Here is a 16,089-nt window from a genome sequence, read left to right as displayed (position 1 = left end):
GTTAAGTGCATAGAAAGTTTATGTCAAAATAATAAAAATAAGTAAATGTCCACTACAATAATAAATATATACATCCAATATACACAAACGCATACATCTATATAAATATAATATACAATAATGTACACTTAATATACATAATCTATAAATACACACATATACATACATACATACATGCACATATATATCCTATATATTAATAATAAACATAAATTAAACAGATACGAGTATATTGTCGTCTACATGTTCGATTTGCAAAGCCAAATAATAGCGTTTTAATCGATTTTTGAATATATTAATTGTTTCTGAATGCCGAATGGTATACGGCAAATCATTTCACAGTTTAGCAGTTTTAACTGTAAAAGATTCGTTGTAACACTTAGAGTGACTTAATGGTAATTTTAATTTATTGTCACTTCTGGACCGAACATTAGGATGCGGAGGAGAGTCATTTGTAAAGAAAGCAAAGCGTTCTTTAAGATAGTGAGGAGTGTGGGAATGGAAAAGGATGGTAAAGAGAGTGCAAAGAGCATGGAAATTTCTACGATGCCGAACAGTTAACCACTGAAGTTTAGCGCGGTATTGAGAAATATGGTCAAATTTCTTCAACCCAAATACGTACCTAATGCATAGATTTTGTAACCGCTCCAACTTATCCAACAGTTCTTGTGTGGTATTTATGTAACAAGCATCAGCATAATCGAGGATAGGAAGTAATAGTGAGTTGACTAAAGTGATTTTTGTTTTTATAGGTAACAGGTTTTTCCAACGCTTAATGGTACCTATTGTAGCAAAAATCTTTCGGCTAACGTTTGACACCTGCGGTGCCCAGGTAAGTGAGCTATCTAAAATGACACCAAGATTTTTAACCTGATCAGTATAATTTATGCAAATCCCATCAGTAGTTATTGGAGGCAGCTGTAGATTATTTAAGAAAGATAGTTGATGCTTGTTACCACAAATAATGAGTTGTGATTTAGAAAAATTTAAATGTAAACCATAAGACTTACTCCATGAGTTTATAGTTTGAAGATTGTGATTTATCTGTTCAATAGCATTGACAACATCTGCAATAGGAGATGATAAATAAACTTGGAGATCGTCTGCATAAAGATTATAAGGTATCGTAAGTAAATCGGTTACAGTGTTAATGAAAATTGAGAAATGTAGAGGGGATACTCCTCCCTGCGGGACTCCAGCTTTAATGTGACCAGTAGTGGAAAGTTTACCATCATACCGGACACACTGACAGCGATTATGTAAGATTTAAACCAGTTGATGGCATTAGATGAAATATTAAACCGTTCAAGAATAGCAAGTAAGATTTCAAAGTCTACAGTATTAAATGCATTAGAGAAATCAAGAAGAACTAAGAAAGTTACTTGCTTTAGATCCATGCTATATCTAATGTCATCGCATACTTTAATAAGTGCTGTTGTTGTACTGTGCCCAGGTCTAAAACCAGATTGAAATGGATTTAATATTTTATTTTTGTTTAAAAAATCGGAGAGTTGATGGTGCACAATACGTTCAAGAACTTTAGAAAGGAATGGAAGAATAGAAATGGGACGAAAGTGCGAATAAGTTGTCGGGTTAGGTATTTTGGGAAGTGGAAGGACATGAGCTATTCGCCAATCATCAGGAAAAGTACTAGAAGACAGGGAATAATTGAATATGTGGTCAAGGATGGGAAGGATGATGTCTAAAGATAATACCTCACTATCTTAAAGAACGCTTTGCTTTCTTTACAAATGACTCTCCTCCGCATCCTAATGTTCGGTCCAGAAGTGACAATAAATTAAAATTACCATTAAGTCACTCTAAGTGTTACAACGAATCTTTTACAGTTAAAACTGCTAAACTGTGAAATGATTTGCCGTATACCATTCGGCATTCAGAAACAATTAATATATTCAAAAATCGATTAAAACGCTATTATTTGGCTTTGCAAATCGAACATGTAGACGACAATATACTCGTATCTGTTTAATTTATGTTTATTATTAATATATAGGATATATATGTGCATGTATGTATGTATGTATATGTGTGTATTTATAGATTATGTATATTAAGTGTACATTATTGTATATTATATTTATATAGATGTATGCGTTTGTGTATATTGGATGTATATATTTATTATTGTAGTGGACATTTACTTATTTTTATTATTTTGACATAAACTTTCTATGCACTTAACGTATTACTAATATAATATCTTTTTACTCCTGAGGTTGTCTGTAAGAGATCACTAATAGTGATAAGACCGCCTTTGCATACTAATGTTTTCTCTTGTCAATTTCTTTTACTTATTGTCAACTTTACGTGTGTGCAATAAAGAAGTTTATCTATCTTTAAATAATAGAAATAATATATAACAAAATACATATATATATAAGTTTAATAAATACATATGTATTATATATACCAAATAATTATATAAATAAAATTATATATATAGCAGAATACTTAATAAATAAATACTAATAGTATGATAATATAGGTAATAGTAGTAGTATTAGATTTATTAGGATTACCGGAGGGAAATTTGGAGAAATTATCATTTAGAGTGTTTAAATCTAAATGGTGAGGAATACTTGTCTTCGATCTGCCAATTCCCAGCGAATTTAAGAAAGTCCACACTTTAGATACATCCTTATTTTCAACTGACGAGTAAATGTATCTCCTTGGAGCATCTTTGCACATCTTGTTACATTGATTTCGGAGTCGCTTGTATCTACTGAGATTATGCTCGGTTGGTGTGGACTTATATATAAATTTAGCGTTATTTCGCTTTGTCATGACCACTTTAATCTCCTCGGTTAGCCAGGGTGCAGGAAGATGTTTCAGTCTAATTGGTCTAAGAGGAGCGTGTAGATCAAAAAGCTCAATTAGAATGGAGTTAAAAATGCAAAGCTTCTCATCAATCGTTTTAGCATCAAAAACTGTGCTCCAGTCGATTGAGTTTAAATCCCGCATAAAATTGTCATTGTTGAACTTTTTGAAACTACGTCGCATTACCACTGTTGGCTTAACCTTTGGAGGGCGGATTTTATATGACATATAAACAAGGTCATGATAAGAAAAAGCATCAGCTGGGAACTGACTATGCTCGGCGACAAGTTCTGGTGAGGAAACAATCATTAGGTCAAGGAGAGAAGGAGAGCAATTTGGGAAATAATGAGTAGGATTTGTTTCGAGCAAAGTAAGGTTGGAACAAGTGACAATATGTTTCAAAAGTTTAGCACGAGAGTCATTTTTAACTAAACATGTATTGAAGTCACCCATTAATATAGTATGATCGACATTAGGCACTTAAGATTCCAATAAATTATCGAAATTTTGAAAGTAATCTATATGAAGTTATGGCGAATAAAAAACACCTAGAAGTACCTTTACGTTACCAAATAGCACTTCCAAAAATATATGTTCAGGTGACTCCGAATACTCAGGAGGAGATTTATGTAATATAGAAAAAGGAATGTGACTTCGTAAATATATGGCTACCCCACCCCCACCCTTGCCAACTCGGTCATTACGTATTAAGTGAAAACCCGAAGGTGAAGAACAACACTACTACAAAAGCCAAAAAAAAAACAAAAAAACAAATTCCAAAACCATTTACCTACCAGGTCTATGGTAACATTCGTAACTAGAAGATCTAACAATTTATTATTACAAACTAATATTAACAAAATAAAATAATGAAAAATGAAATGAAATTGCATCGCTGTGACGTTTGGCAGTGACAAGTATCGTTGTTTATTTTCTTAAAATAAAAATATAAAAGTCGAAAAAGTGTTTATAAAAGTTTATTAAAATATTAACAATATATACACATAGTGAATGAAATAATAGATAACTGAAAAACAAGCATAATATTCGTGTTTTAAGTGATTAATCGATCAGCTGTTCGGATCAGCTGATACGTATCTACCCACAAAAAGTAAACATTACATAAAAGTATATTTTGCTACTAGTGTTTTAGTGATTTGGGTTTATTCTTCTTTTTTTCTTTAAATATAAATACTACTATTAGTGCTAAAACAAACACTGATATTTATAAAACGATAAACTACACAAACCTATATTATACACTTAGTGACACCTTCCGGATATTTCTAATACTACATTATTTGTACAATGGCAAATAAATGTAATCAATGTGGTAAGTTCCTGTCACCCACAGAGGGCGCAAAATGTAATAAATGCAACTGCGTGTTCCATCGGTCATGCGTCAACATAAGCCCCGACTTTCGCCTTCGTACGTGCTGGATGTGCCGTTCCTGCCGGGGACCGGAAAGCAGAAACAAGTCCGCTGCAGTCACCGAATCGCCTACAACGAACGAAGTGTTCACGGACGCGAATTCGGTGGATATAGAAGAGACCCCTGCATTATCGCTTGCCGAGGAAATGCGACTCCTCAGATTGGAGCTTGTCACGGTCGCCCGGGAGATGACCTCTTTTAGGCTGGAGTTGGGCAGGCTTAATGAAAATATGGCAGAGTTCATAAAAGAGTCGACATGGTAGAAGAACGCGTGTCGTCCCTAGAAAATAAATTATCTGACAATTGTACTCAACATGGCAGTTCACAGGTACAGGACATTATCACGCAGTTAAAAACAGAGATTAATGACCGGGAACAGAGCTCGTTGTTAAATGACGTCCAAATAGCGGGTTTACCGGAATATAATGGTGAGAATGTGGTACATCTATCTCAGGCAATCTCGAGCAAACTGGGTGTCCCACTCGACGCCCGCGACATCGTTAGCGCCGAGCGTGTGGGACCGCGACGTTTGTTGTCATCGAGTGAAGAGCGTCACCGCCCGCGGCCAGTGATCATGCGGCTTGCGCGGCGGTCTCTGCGTGATAACATTATAAAGGCGGCGCGGGTGCGGCGCGGAACTGACACCTCCGGCGTCATCGACGGCAATCCCTCTCGAGTGCATATTAACGAGCATCTTACTCGACATAATCGTACGCTTTTTTATAAAGCCAAGGAAGAAGGCAAACGTCTTGGCTGGCGTTACATATGGACTCGAGACTGGAGAATATATGTGCGGCGCGAGGCGGATACGACAGTTCAACGGATACATACGGAAAAAGATATCTGTAAATTTTTTGGTACAATTTAAATTGGTTTGCAATGGTTTTGATGTTATATTTAACGTATTTAAGATATGCCCTATTTAATAATACACATTTTATCGATAGGTCTGTGTTAAAACTAAATAACAGTACAAAAGTCTTAATTATATATTGTATTACAATTGCTTATAAAGACGTTGATAGATTTAGCTGTTTCTCAATAAGTGTTTTTAGTTTTCAAATATGTAATAAAAGCAAAAGTGCCGTGTTCCGGGGGATTAAATACTTGATATTTGAATCAGATATAAAAATTTTAAATTATGTTGTTATAAAATACTCTTTATTGGAAAAAAATTATACGATACCATCATAAATAGTCAAAGTCAAAGTCAAAAACCTTTATTCAAAATAGAAGTGTTTACACTTTCTTATTGATTGTCAATAATCTACCACCGGTTCGGAATATAACACCTCAGACCTGAGAAGAACCGGCGAAAGAAACTCAGTGGGATTTTTTTTTTTTTATAATGACAATTTATAATTTACAACAATAAACATATTCTTGTTATTTGAAACAGCCTGGAGGCGATCATCTCATTCCCAAGGTGTGCAGTCAACTAGAAAGTCATTAGTGCTGTAATATCCTTTAGCACACAAACGCTCTTTAACGATTCTTTTGAATTTTATAATTGAATATTGTTGAACGTTTTCTGGGATCCTGTTGTAAAAACGTATACATTGCCCCAAAAAAGAGTTACTAACCCTGTGTAATCGGGTACAAGGCGTAACAAGTTTATTCCTGTTCCTAGTATTAATGGAATGTACGTCACAATTTTTGGGAAAATCATTTATATTTTTGCGTACATACATAACATTATCAAAAACAAATTGAGAAGCGACAGTCATTATTTTGATTTCTTTAAATTTACATCTTAACGAATCTTTTGGGCCCAGGTTATAAATTGCACTAATAGCCCTCTTCTGCAGTACAAAAATAGTATTAATATCAGCTGCATTACCCCAGAGTAGGATGCCATACGACATGATACTGTGGAAATAGCTAAAATACACAAGGCGAGCTGTATCCACATCAGTCAAAAATCTAATCTTTTTTACCGCATAGGCTGCAGAGCTGAGTCTATTTGCCAATTTACTTATATGGGGGCCCCATTGGAACTTAGAGTCAATTGTCATACTAAGGAACTCTGTTGACTCTAATACATCTAATGCTTCCCCGTTTAAAAGTACATTCGCTTTGACACATATTACATTGGGAGTAGTGAATTTAATACATTTTGTCTTTTTACTATTTAACATTAAATTATTGACACTAAACCAATGTACTATTTCCGAGACAGCATTGTTCACATCGTCATACATTAAAAGACGTCTTTTTATTTTAAAAATTAAAGAAGTATCGTCAGCAAACAATACTATCTCGAGTTTATCACCTAAGAGATGTGGTAAGTCATTTATATAAACAAGGAAGAGAAATGGACCAAGAATTGATCCTTGAGGGACCCCCACAGTAACCTGAGCCCCGGGAGATCTCTTTCCATTTACATCAACCCTCTGAATCCGATTGCTCAGATACGAAATCAGAAGATTGAGTGCAGTGTCCCTGACTCCATAATGTCGTAGCTTCCTGACCAAGGTTTCGTGTTGCACACAATCAAAGGCCTTAGATAAATCACAAAAAATCCCCAAGGCATCCTGTGACTCCTCCCAGGCCCTGTAGATATTTTTTATGAGCTCAACACCAGCGTCAGTCGTCGAGCGACCCCTTGTAAATCCAAATTGTTTCTTGTGTAGCAACTTGTTCTTGTTAAAATGTACTAGCATTTGATTTAGTAATAATTTTTCAAAGATTTTGCTAAGAGTTCGTAGTACAGAGATGGGTCTATAGTTATTGGGGTCTGATGTACTACCTGACTTAAATATTGGTATTACTTTACTATGTTTCATAAGGTCAGGAAACACGCCACTAAGAACACAATTATTGAATATATTGACAAGGTAGGGTGCGATTACATCAATTATTGAATTGACTACCTTAACAGAGATCCCCCACAGATCGGCAGTTTTTTTAACATCTAGCGACCTGAAAGAACTTATGATGTCATCTACACCTACTGTATTAAATTTAAAACTTATATTACATTATTTCACATTGTTTTTTAGTAATGATTCAGCAACGGTGGGAGAGGGAATTAGTGAGCTAGTAGTCGAAAAAGGAATGTCAGCAAAAAATTTTTCAAAAATAGTTGCAACATCCCGATCTGAGGAAAATAAATTATTATCAATAGATAAACTAATGTCGGAGATGTTATTTTTGACTCTTCCAGTTTCGCAATTAATAATTTTCCAAGTCATTTTATAATTTAATTATAATTAAATTATTTTTATAACACTAACATAGTTATTAAGAAAAATTTGTAACTAACACTATGAGTCATTGATACTTGAAATAAATTATTATTATTATTATTATTATTAATTTTGTCAGGAGCGTCAATAAGTTTTTTTTTATATGTAATGATTTGGCTGTATGACATACACGTTTGAATAGTTTAGAGTAGGCACTAACATAACTAATAAATGAAAATGACCGATTGTATGATCTTTCACTATAAAGCTCATACAACCTTTGCCTACTCTTGTGAATTCCGACAGTCGCCCAATCATTAAACTTAAGAAAATTCCTAGAACTGACTGTCTTAGGAGTAAATATGGCATTAAATTATATTTTTATTAAATTAAATAAATTGTTATAAAGCTCATTAGAATTATCATTTAATTGTAAATATGAGAGCTTTGCCATGATATTACTTCTGAACTTCTCAATTCGGTACAAATTGATAGGAACAAATGTCTGTTTTAAACCCTAAGTATTGTTTTTTATTTGAAAATTGAATGAAACCAACTGTCCACAATGATCTGAATTTAACATATTTATAATACATTTATGATTTGGAACACAATTGGTAAATATGTTGTCAATACATGTTGCAGTGGATTCAGTGATTCTAGTTGGTTCTAGGAACAAGTTATTGAGGTTATATGAATATAATAATGTTCTGAATCTAATACTTGTGCTATGGTTTTCTAATAAATTTATGTTGAAATCACCACAAATAAAAACATATTTACTCGATCCAGATAATTTCAACAATGCACAATAATACAAATAAGTATATAAGTATTTGTTATGGACTTAAATGCATTTATATTTTTTGTTTTCATTATTTATTTACTGTTACATTATATTTTTTATTGAAAAATCGCTTGTATTATACCGCTATACATATGTATATATGTATATGTATTTGTTATGAATTTAAATCTATTTATATTTTTTATTTTCATTATTTATTTACTAAGTATTAAACATTATCCATGGTTAAGGTAAATAATCTTAAGTTTGGTCTTTTTAACCCGGGTTCACTTGGCTCACACCACGAGGAGTTCGGAGCGGCATCAAGTAGATGTGATTGCCATAAATGAGACTTGGTTACGGCAGGGTGAGGACGGCAGAGCCCCAAATGTGCCCGGCTACCGACTGCGTCACATCGCACGACCGCCGGAAATAAGATCGCGAGGTGGTGGTGGGGTTTTTATGTGAAACGAGGTATATCTGCGCGGACACTAGAACATCCCATTGCGCCTATGGTTGAGCAAATGTGGATCCATTTTAAATCAAATAGCAAGTACATAATTGTTGGTATAGCGTACCGCCCCCCCTGGGCAAACGTGACCGGTTTTTTTGATGCTTTATCTGATACCATTGGCTCGTTACCGTTTTATGATTATTTATTTTTATTGGGTGATTTTAATATTAATTACTTAAGTACACATAATTCGCAAAAGCATGCTTTGGACTCGTTTCTTTCTACTCACGACCTCACACAACATATAAATAAACCTACTCACTTTACTGATAATACTGAAACTTTAATTGATCTCATGTGCTCTAACACTAGAGTTGGTCGGATTGAGGTAGATTATGTAGCCGTGTTCGGCGGCCATGCATTTGTATTCTGCGAAATAAATATTAAGAAAAATAAAACGCCCCCAAAAACTATAACGTATAGACCTATAAAATATATTAAAATAAACGATCTCACCGCTACACTGGGATTGATTAATTAGCAGGAATTGAGTAAAATTGAGGATATAAATGCTATGGTCGCCGGGTTCACGGCAAATATGTTTTCAGTATTTGACGTGCTTGCACCTAATCTAACTAAGCGTATAAAGGAAACACATTATCCACGGGTTACTTATAATATAATTGATGAATCGTAGAAATGAAGCTCAAGTTAAAGCAAGGGGGTCTAACTCTGACTCGAGTTAAACTTATTATAAAAACTTGAAACTAGAGGTAGTACAAGCAATTCATCGAGAAAAATGTGCTTATTTTAATCTACACATAAACTCAATTTTTAAAAATTCTATTGCACTTTGGAAACATTAAAAAAAATATGTCAATATCAAACAAAAACATAGTCATAATATCCCAGATAATATTAATGATCCTGCAATGATTAATTCATATTTCCTTAATGAACCCGGTAGCGATTATGTTTCATTATCAACAATTCATTATTATGAATCACATAAATATAGTGCTATTGATACAGAGTTTACTTCGACGTCTACTAATGAAATTGAAACGTCAAAAATAATTCGATCCTTAAAATCCAACGCCATCGGTATTGATGGAATTTCGTTGGACATGCTTTGTTTGACGTTGCCAACTACATTATCAATTATTACTAAAATAATTAATAAATCGATCTTAAGTAATACTATAATAATTTTTTTGAAGTGGTAGTGCCACACTGCATACCTCTCGGTTGCAGTCGAATGGGCCCGCACGCCCGGGGAAGTACCACTCTCTCACTTAAAATCGGCGTGAAGTGGTAGCTATGCTACCGCGTTTCGTCCGGTAAGTGAGAGTTCCGGAGGCCCGATCCCTCTCCCCCCAAAACATGGTTGTGCAGAATTTGGTGACATTACCCCAGGAGGGTACCATCAGCGACTGTGATGGAGAATCCCTCTCTGGGCATCCATGCTCAGGACGTACACCGCCTGAGCAGGGATGCCCAGGCTGTCCTCCGAATTCTTTGGGGCAATTTTGCGCTCGCCACTGTTCGGGGCAAGCGGAGCAGGCATCATAAGGCAACCCCTACCACACTCGCTGTGGACTTCTGCAACATAAGGGGACTCAACTCCAACTTGAATGCCGTTCACTGTCACCTTGAGACGGCGAAGCCGGCCTTGCTCTTTCTTACCGAGACCCAAATATCTTCTCCTGCCGATACGTCTTTTCTCTCTTACCCCGGGTACAAATTGGAGCATACTTTTGTGCCACGAGCTGGGGTGTGCGTTTACGTCAGAGATGATATCTGCTCTCGACGCCTCGGCAGCCTTGAAGGGCAGGACCTATCAATTATCTGGCTGCGCGTAGACTGCGACGACCATCCGCGAATCTACGCGTGCCTTTATAGGTCCCATAGCGGTAATACCGAAACCGACCGACTCGTTGAGCACGTCCAATTGGCTACCGATTCCGTGCTGCAGCAGACTCCATCCGCAGAGATCATTATTCTGGGCGATTTCAATGCTCATCATACAGAGTGGCTTGGATCACGCACCACTGATCATGCGGGTAGATCTGTTCTCGACTTCGCTTTGGCTTATGATTTGAAACAACTGGTCACCTCGCCAACCGGAATACCGGACGTGGAGGATCATACACCTTCCCTGTTGGACCTTCTGCTGACTTCGCATCCGGACGGCTATAAGATTGTCGTCGATCCCCCTCTGGGCTCGTCGGACCACTGTCTCGTCCGGAGTACAGTGCCAGTTACACGATACTCACGACCTCGTTTCACGGGCTGTCGTCGCGTGTGGCACTACAAGTCAGCAGATTGGGATGGGATGCGGTCCTTCTTTGCATCTTACCCATGGGGGCGAGTTTGTTTCTCGATGGATGATCCGAGCGTTGTTGCTGACTCTGTCGCCGATGTGGTGCTTCAGGGTATGGAACTTTTCATTCCATATTCTGCGGTGCCCATTGGTGGCAAGTCCCAGCCCTGGTTTGGTCGCCTCTGTAAGACGGCTTCACGCCGAAAATGGGAACGCTACCAAGACTGGGCTAACGCATCGGCGTCTCGTGATACAAACACCAGCACATTCAGAAAGGAATATAACTCTGCCTCCAGGTCCTTCAAAAACGTGATAGCTGAGGCGAAGTCGAAGTACATTGGCAGAATTGGCGAGAGACTGGTGCGCTTCCCATCAGGAACACGTGCGTTCTGGTCTCTCGCTAAGGCTGTCCTAGGGAATTTCTGTCAGCCTTCTTTTCCATCTTTGCACAGGGACGGTGAGTCATTGGCCCATACCGCGAAGGAGAAGGCCGATCTTTTAGGGTCTCTCTTCGCGTCGAACTCGACTCTGGATGACCAAGGAAAGTCACCACCATCAATCCCGCGATGTGATACGACGATGCCGGAGGTTAAATTTCGGCAAAGTGCAGTTCGGAAAGCACTTCTTTCCTTGGACATTCACAAGTCGAGTGGACCCGATGGCATCCCTCCAATCGTGCTACGGACATGTGCTCCCGAGTTGGCACCGGTCTTAACGCGTCTTTTCCGGCAATCCTACGCATTAGGCGTCGTCCCGAACTCCTGGAAGACTGCTTTGGTGCATCCGATCCCTAAAAAAGGCAACCGCTCAGATCCGTCCAATTATAGGCCTATAGCCATCACCTCCTTGCTCTCCAAGATAATGGAGTCCCTTATTAACTGCCAGCTCCTGCGGTACCTAGAGGAGAATCAGCTGATTAGTGACCGCCAGTACGGTTTCTGTCGGGGTCGCTCAGCCGGTGATCTTCTAGTTTACCTTACTCACAGGTGGGCTGAAGCAGTTGAGAGCAAGGGGGAGGCATTGGCAGCCAGCTTGGACATAGCGAAGGCCTTCGATCGTGTATGGCACAAAGCGCTTCTTTCGAAGCTTCCTTCCTATGGGCTTCCCGGGAAATTATGCAATTGGATTACCAGCTTTTTGGCAGATCGGAGCATCAAGGTCGTTGTCGACGGTGCATGCTCTGACTTAAAATTCGTCAATGCTGGTGTTCCACAAGGCTGCGTTCTATCACCCACTCTGTTTCTTCTGCATATCAATGATTTGTTGCAAATCGGGAACATTCATTGCTATGCAGACCGTCGACACCTTATACACCGGCCGCGCTAATATTTCTCGGGAAAACGTCGAAGAAAACCGGAACAAACTTGTGTCTGAAATCGAGTCTTCGTTAAACGAAGTCTCGAACTGGGGCCGGCTAAATTTAGTCCATTTCAACCCCAAAAAGACGCAAGTTTGCGCGTTAACCGCTAAAAAAACACCATTTGTCGTATCTCCACGATTTGAGAACATCCCGATAGCCGCTACAGGTAGTATCGGAATACTTGGCGTTGATATTTCGAGCCTCGTTCAGTTCCGCGGTCAATTGGAAGGCAAAGCCAAATTGGCTTCAAAGAAGCTCGGTGTGCTCAGCAAGGCGAGACAGTATTTCACGTCGGCCCATCGCCTAAAACTTTACAAGGCGCAAATTCGGCCTCACATGGAGTACTGCTCTCACCTCTGGGCGGGTGCTCCCCAGTACCAGCTCCTTCCATTTGACCGCATCCAACGTAGAGCGGCTCGAGTTATCGACGATCAAGCCCTTTCCGATCTCCTTGATCCTTTGGCTTTGCGTAGAGATGTTGGATCACTCTGCATCTTCTACCGAATTTTTCACGGGGAATGTTCCGAGGAATTGTTCGGATTAATCCAGGCTGCTGAATTTCACCTTCGGACATCTCGTCAAAATTCTAAGTTTCACCCGCACCATCTTGATGTCCGAAAATCCACAACAGCGCGATTTCTTAGACATTTTCTGCCTCGCACAACCACTCTGTGGAACCAGCTTTCGCCGGCGGTTTTTCCGAACCGATACGACATGGGAACCTTCAAGAAAAGAGCCTACTCCTTTCTCAAAGGCCGGCAACGCACCTGCAAGCCCCCTGGTGTTGCAGATGTCCATGGGCGGTGGTAGTCACTCTCCATCAGGTGAGCCTCCTGCTCGTTTGCCACCTATTCCATAAAAAAAAAAAAAAAGTAATACATTTCCAACCTTGTGGCAGACCGCACTGGTGAGGCCAATCCCCAAAAAACAAAATGTAAGCGAACTCAAAGATTTACGCCCTATAAGCATTTTGCCCTGTATATCCAAAATCTTAGAAAAGCTAGTATGCACTAATTTGACAAATTTCTTAGAATCACAGAATATTTTGCCCAGCTTGCAATCAGGTTTTCGAAAACATCACAGTACGACCACTGCATTATTGGACGTGATTGACAATGTGCTATGTGCTCAAGACGTGGGCAAGGGCACAATCCTTGTATTATTAGATTTCTCTCGCGCATTTGACACGATAAATAGAGCTTTATTTTTATCAAAATTAAAATATTATGGATTTAGTGCAAACGCAATTAAATGGTTTTCAAGTTACTTAGGAAATAGAAAACAAATTGTGGAAACAGTTACTGAGGACGGTTCCAGGAATCTTTCCGACTGTTGCTCGGTCAATAGAGGCGTTCCTCAGGGCTCTATATTAGGACCCATCATCTTTGCACTTTATTGCGCCGATATAGTTGAAAATATTAAATATTGTAAATATCATATCTATGCTGATGACATTCAAATTTACATATCGTTTAAAACAATCGATGCTAGTACGGCTATTCAAAAGTTAAATGACGATCTTAGCCGTATTTCAGAGTGGTCAGATTCTCATCGCCTCATCTTGAATCCCAGCAAGACCAAATATATAATATTAGGTACAAAAAATCAAATTAATGAAATTGGCCATGCAAATCCAAACATACATATAAAAGGTGAGAGAATAGAGCGCGTCATAGAAGTGCGAAATTTAGGCTTGCTGGTCGATGAGGAATTACGGTTTGAAAAACATACAATTAATACAGCTCGTAATTGCTTCTACAGATTAAAAGTTTTGTATCAAATAAGGGATGTTCTTAGTAAAGAAATGCGTATAAAACTGTGCGACACTTTACTGCTATCAAAGTTTAATTATGCTGATACTGTTATAGGGCCTCGACTGCTGGCGCGAACAAAAAATATTATTCAGCGGGTACAAAACGCATGTACCCGATACTGTTTTAACGTACCACCTCGCGCGCATGTCACGCCATACCTAAATGACGCACGAATGATTAAAATGGAACACCACAGGCAATTACATCTTGCCACCTTACTGTTCGTTGTTATTCACAATAAAACCCCCATGTATCTATATAAGAAATTGAGCTGGACAAAAGATAGATAGAATTGAGAAAATAATAAAAGGTACCCTACGGGAGCATCGTCTTATATGCTAAATGTGCCATCGCATCGTTCAGCGGCGTTTCGTGGCAGCTTCCGTTATGCAGCGACGAACTGCAGGAACAACCTGCCGCCTCCGCTTCGGATCCTGAAAACCATTAATTCGTTTCGTGTTAAATATAAACAATATTTATATAGTTTACAACTTCAAATACAATAGCACATTTAAAATATGTACATATATACCAGATTTTATTTATTTATTTATTATTTTTTTGTTCTTTTTTCTTCCTTTTGTTTTTTTTTTTTTTTTGGTAATAAATAATAAATTATTTATTAATATACGATTGAACATACAAATGTGTACATATGAAACATAATACTTCTCCACTATTATATATTGTTAGATTGTATTATTTACCCAATTAGTATGGCTCCGTCGCATGTTGAGGTTGTTCCATCATTCGTGCATGCTGCTGCTCCCGAGACGACTCCCTCATTTATATCTATCGCAAAAAGTTTTGTGAAGGTGGTCTAAAAATGAATTTTAGGTTATGACAAGACATGTTTTAAAAATTATATTTATTTTATAATAGTGTGCATTAACATACCTTATTAATATTTTTTCATTTTTTTTTATTCTCTGCAAACAAAGCACGTTTCCTTTATCATGAATTCACGAGTGCATGTTACGTAATATAATAATCGTAAAACACTAAAAAATCGAGCATTCACCTCTTGCCGATACCGGCGCGCGTGGCTGTCTGATGGAGGGTGAACACCTGCACTGCTTCACGTGCGCCGATTGTTTTGTTTTATATTATAATTCACGTAATTATTATTATGTTAATTCGATGTCTTTGTCGCTGTCCGTCACAGCGATGAATACGACAAAAAGGTGACCATTGAAAATCAGCATTGGTTTTTTTTTAGGACCCATATTTCGCTGAATGGTCCGCCTGTTTGGGACACGGCATATTTGCAGGCATTACATGTGTACATGTCTACGCACATAATTGTTTTTGGATTTATTGTCATAGTATTAGTTAGTTCGTAGATTTTTTTGTTTCTCTTGTTCCTTTTTTATTGTAATACCTGTGCCTGTGTTTCAAATAAATATATTCTATATTCTAAAACAAAATTTTTATATAAATAAACTCAAGATAAAAAAAGAAGCTTGTTTTATGCGGCATATGCGGCACATGCGGCACATGCGGCATATCTACTTATATTTATATATACCGTACGAAACTACCACCTTGCGATCTATATCTATTGATTTTTAAGTTATAAAAACAATAATTAAATAGCACAGAAAATATACTAACAATAATATTATTATGGCTAGTTTATATAAATACAATAGATATTATCTTTAACACAGATTGGCCGCCACTTGACATTGTTGTAGGCTGTACAGTGTAATACTTTAGCATCACAAGCAAAACAATTTAAAAAAGAAAAATTGACTTGTCAAATGTCAGAAGCGTATTCTTTATGGTGGCATTCAAAATCATGTTTTTTTTTTCGCTTGCGTTAGTGTTGGTTAACACACGTGTTAAGAGATTTTGAGTGTTTACGTTTAGTTTTGTAGTGTATTTTACTGT

At 37.7% G+C, this 16,089-nt stretch overlaps 1 protein-coding gene across 1 annotated transcript; it reads left to right on the top strand.

The window, feature by feature from the left end:
* Positions 1 to 4,526: 4,526 nt before the first annotated feature.
* On the top strand, positions 4,527 to 5,138 carry LOC124542589. The gene has a single exon (XM_047120520.1). It carries the CDS (start codon positions 4,527 to 4,529, stop codon positions 5,136 to 5,138), a length of 612 nt encoding a protein of 203 aa, XP_046976476.1.
* The last annotated feature ends 10,951 nt before the right edge of the window (positions 5,139 to 16,089 follow it).

Source organism: Vanessa cardui, chromosome W (assembly GCF_905220365.1).
Source record: "Vanessa cardui chromosome W, ilVanCard2.1, whole genome shotgun sequence".
Taxonomy (NCBI): Eukaryota; Metazoa; Arthropoda; class Insecta; order Lepidoptera; family Nymphalidae; genus Vanessa; species Vanessa cardui.
This window is presented reverse-complemented; position numbering and strand designations above follow the sequence as displayed.

Excerpts from the sequence above, each read along its gene's own strand:
- LOC124542589 (XM_047120520.1), top strand. The coding sequence starts at position 4,527 with ATGGTAGAAGAACGCGTGTCGTCCCTAGAAAATAAATTATCTGACAAT.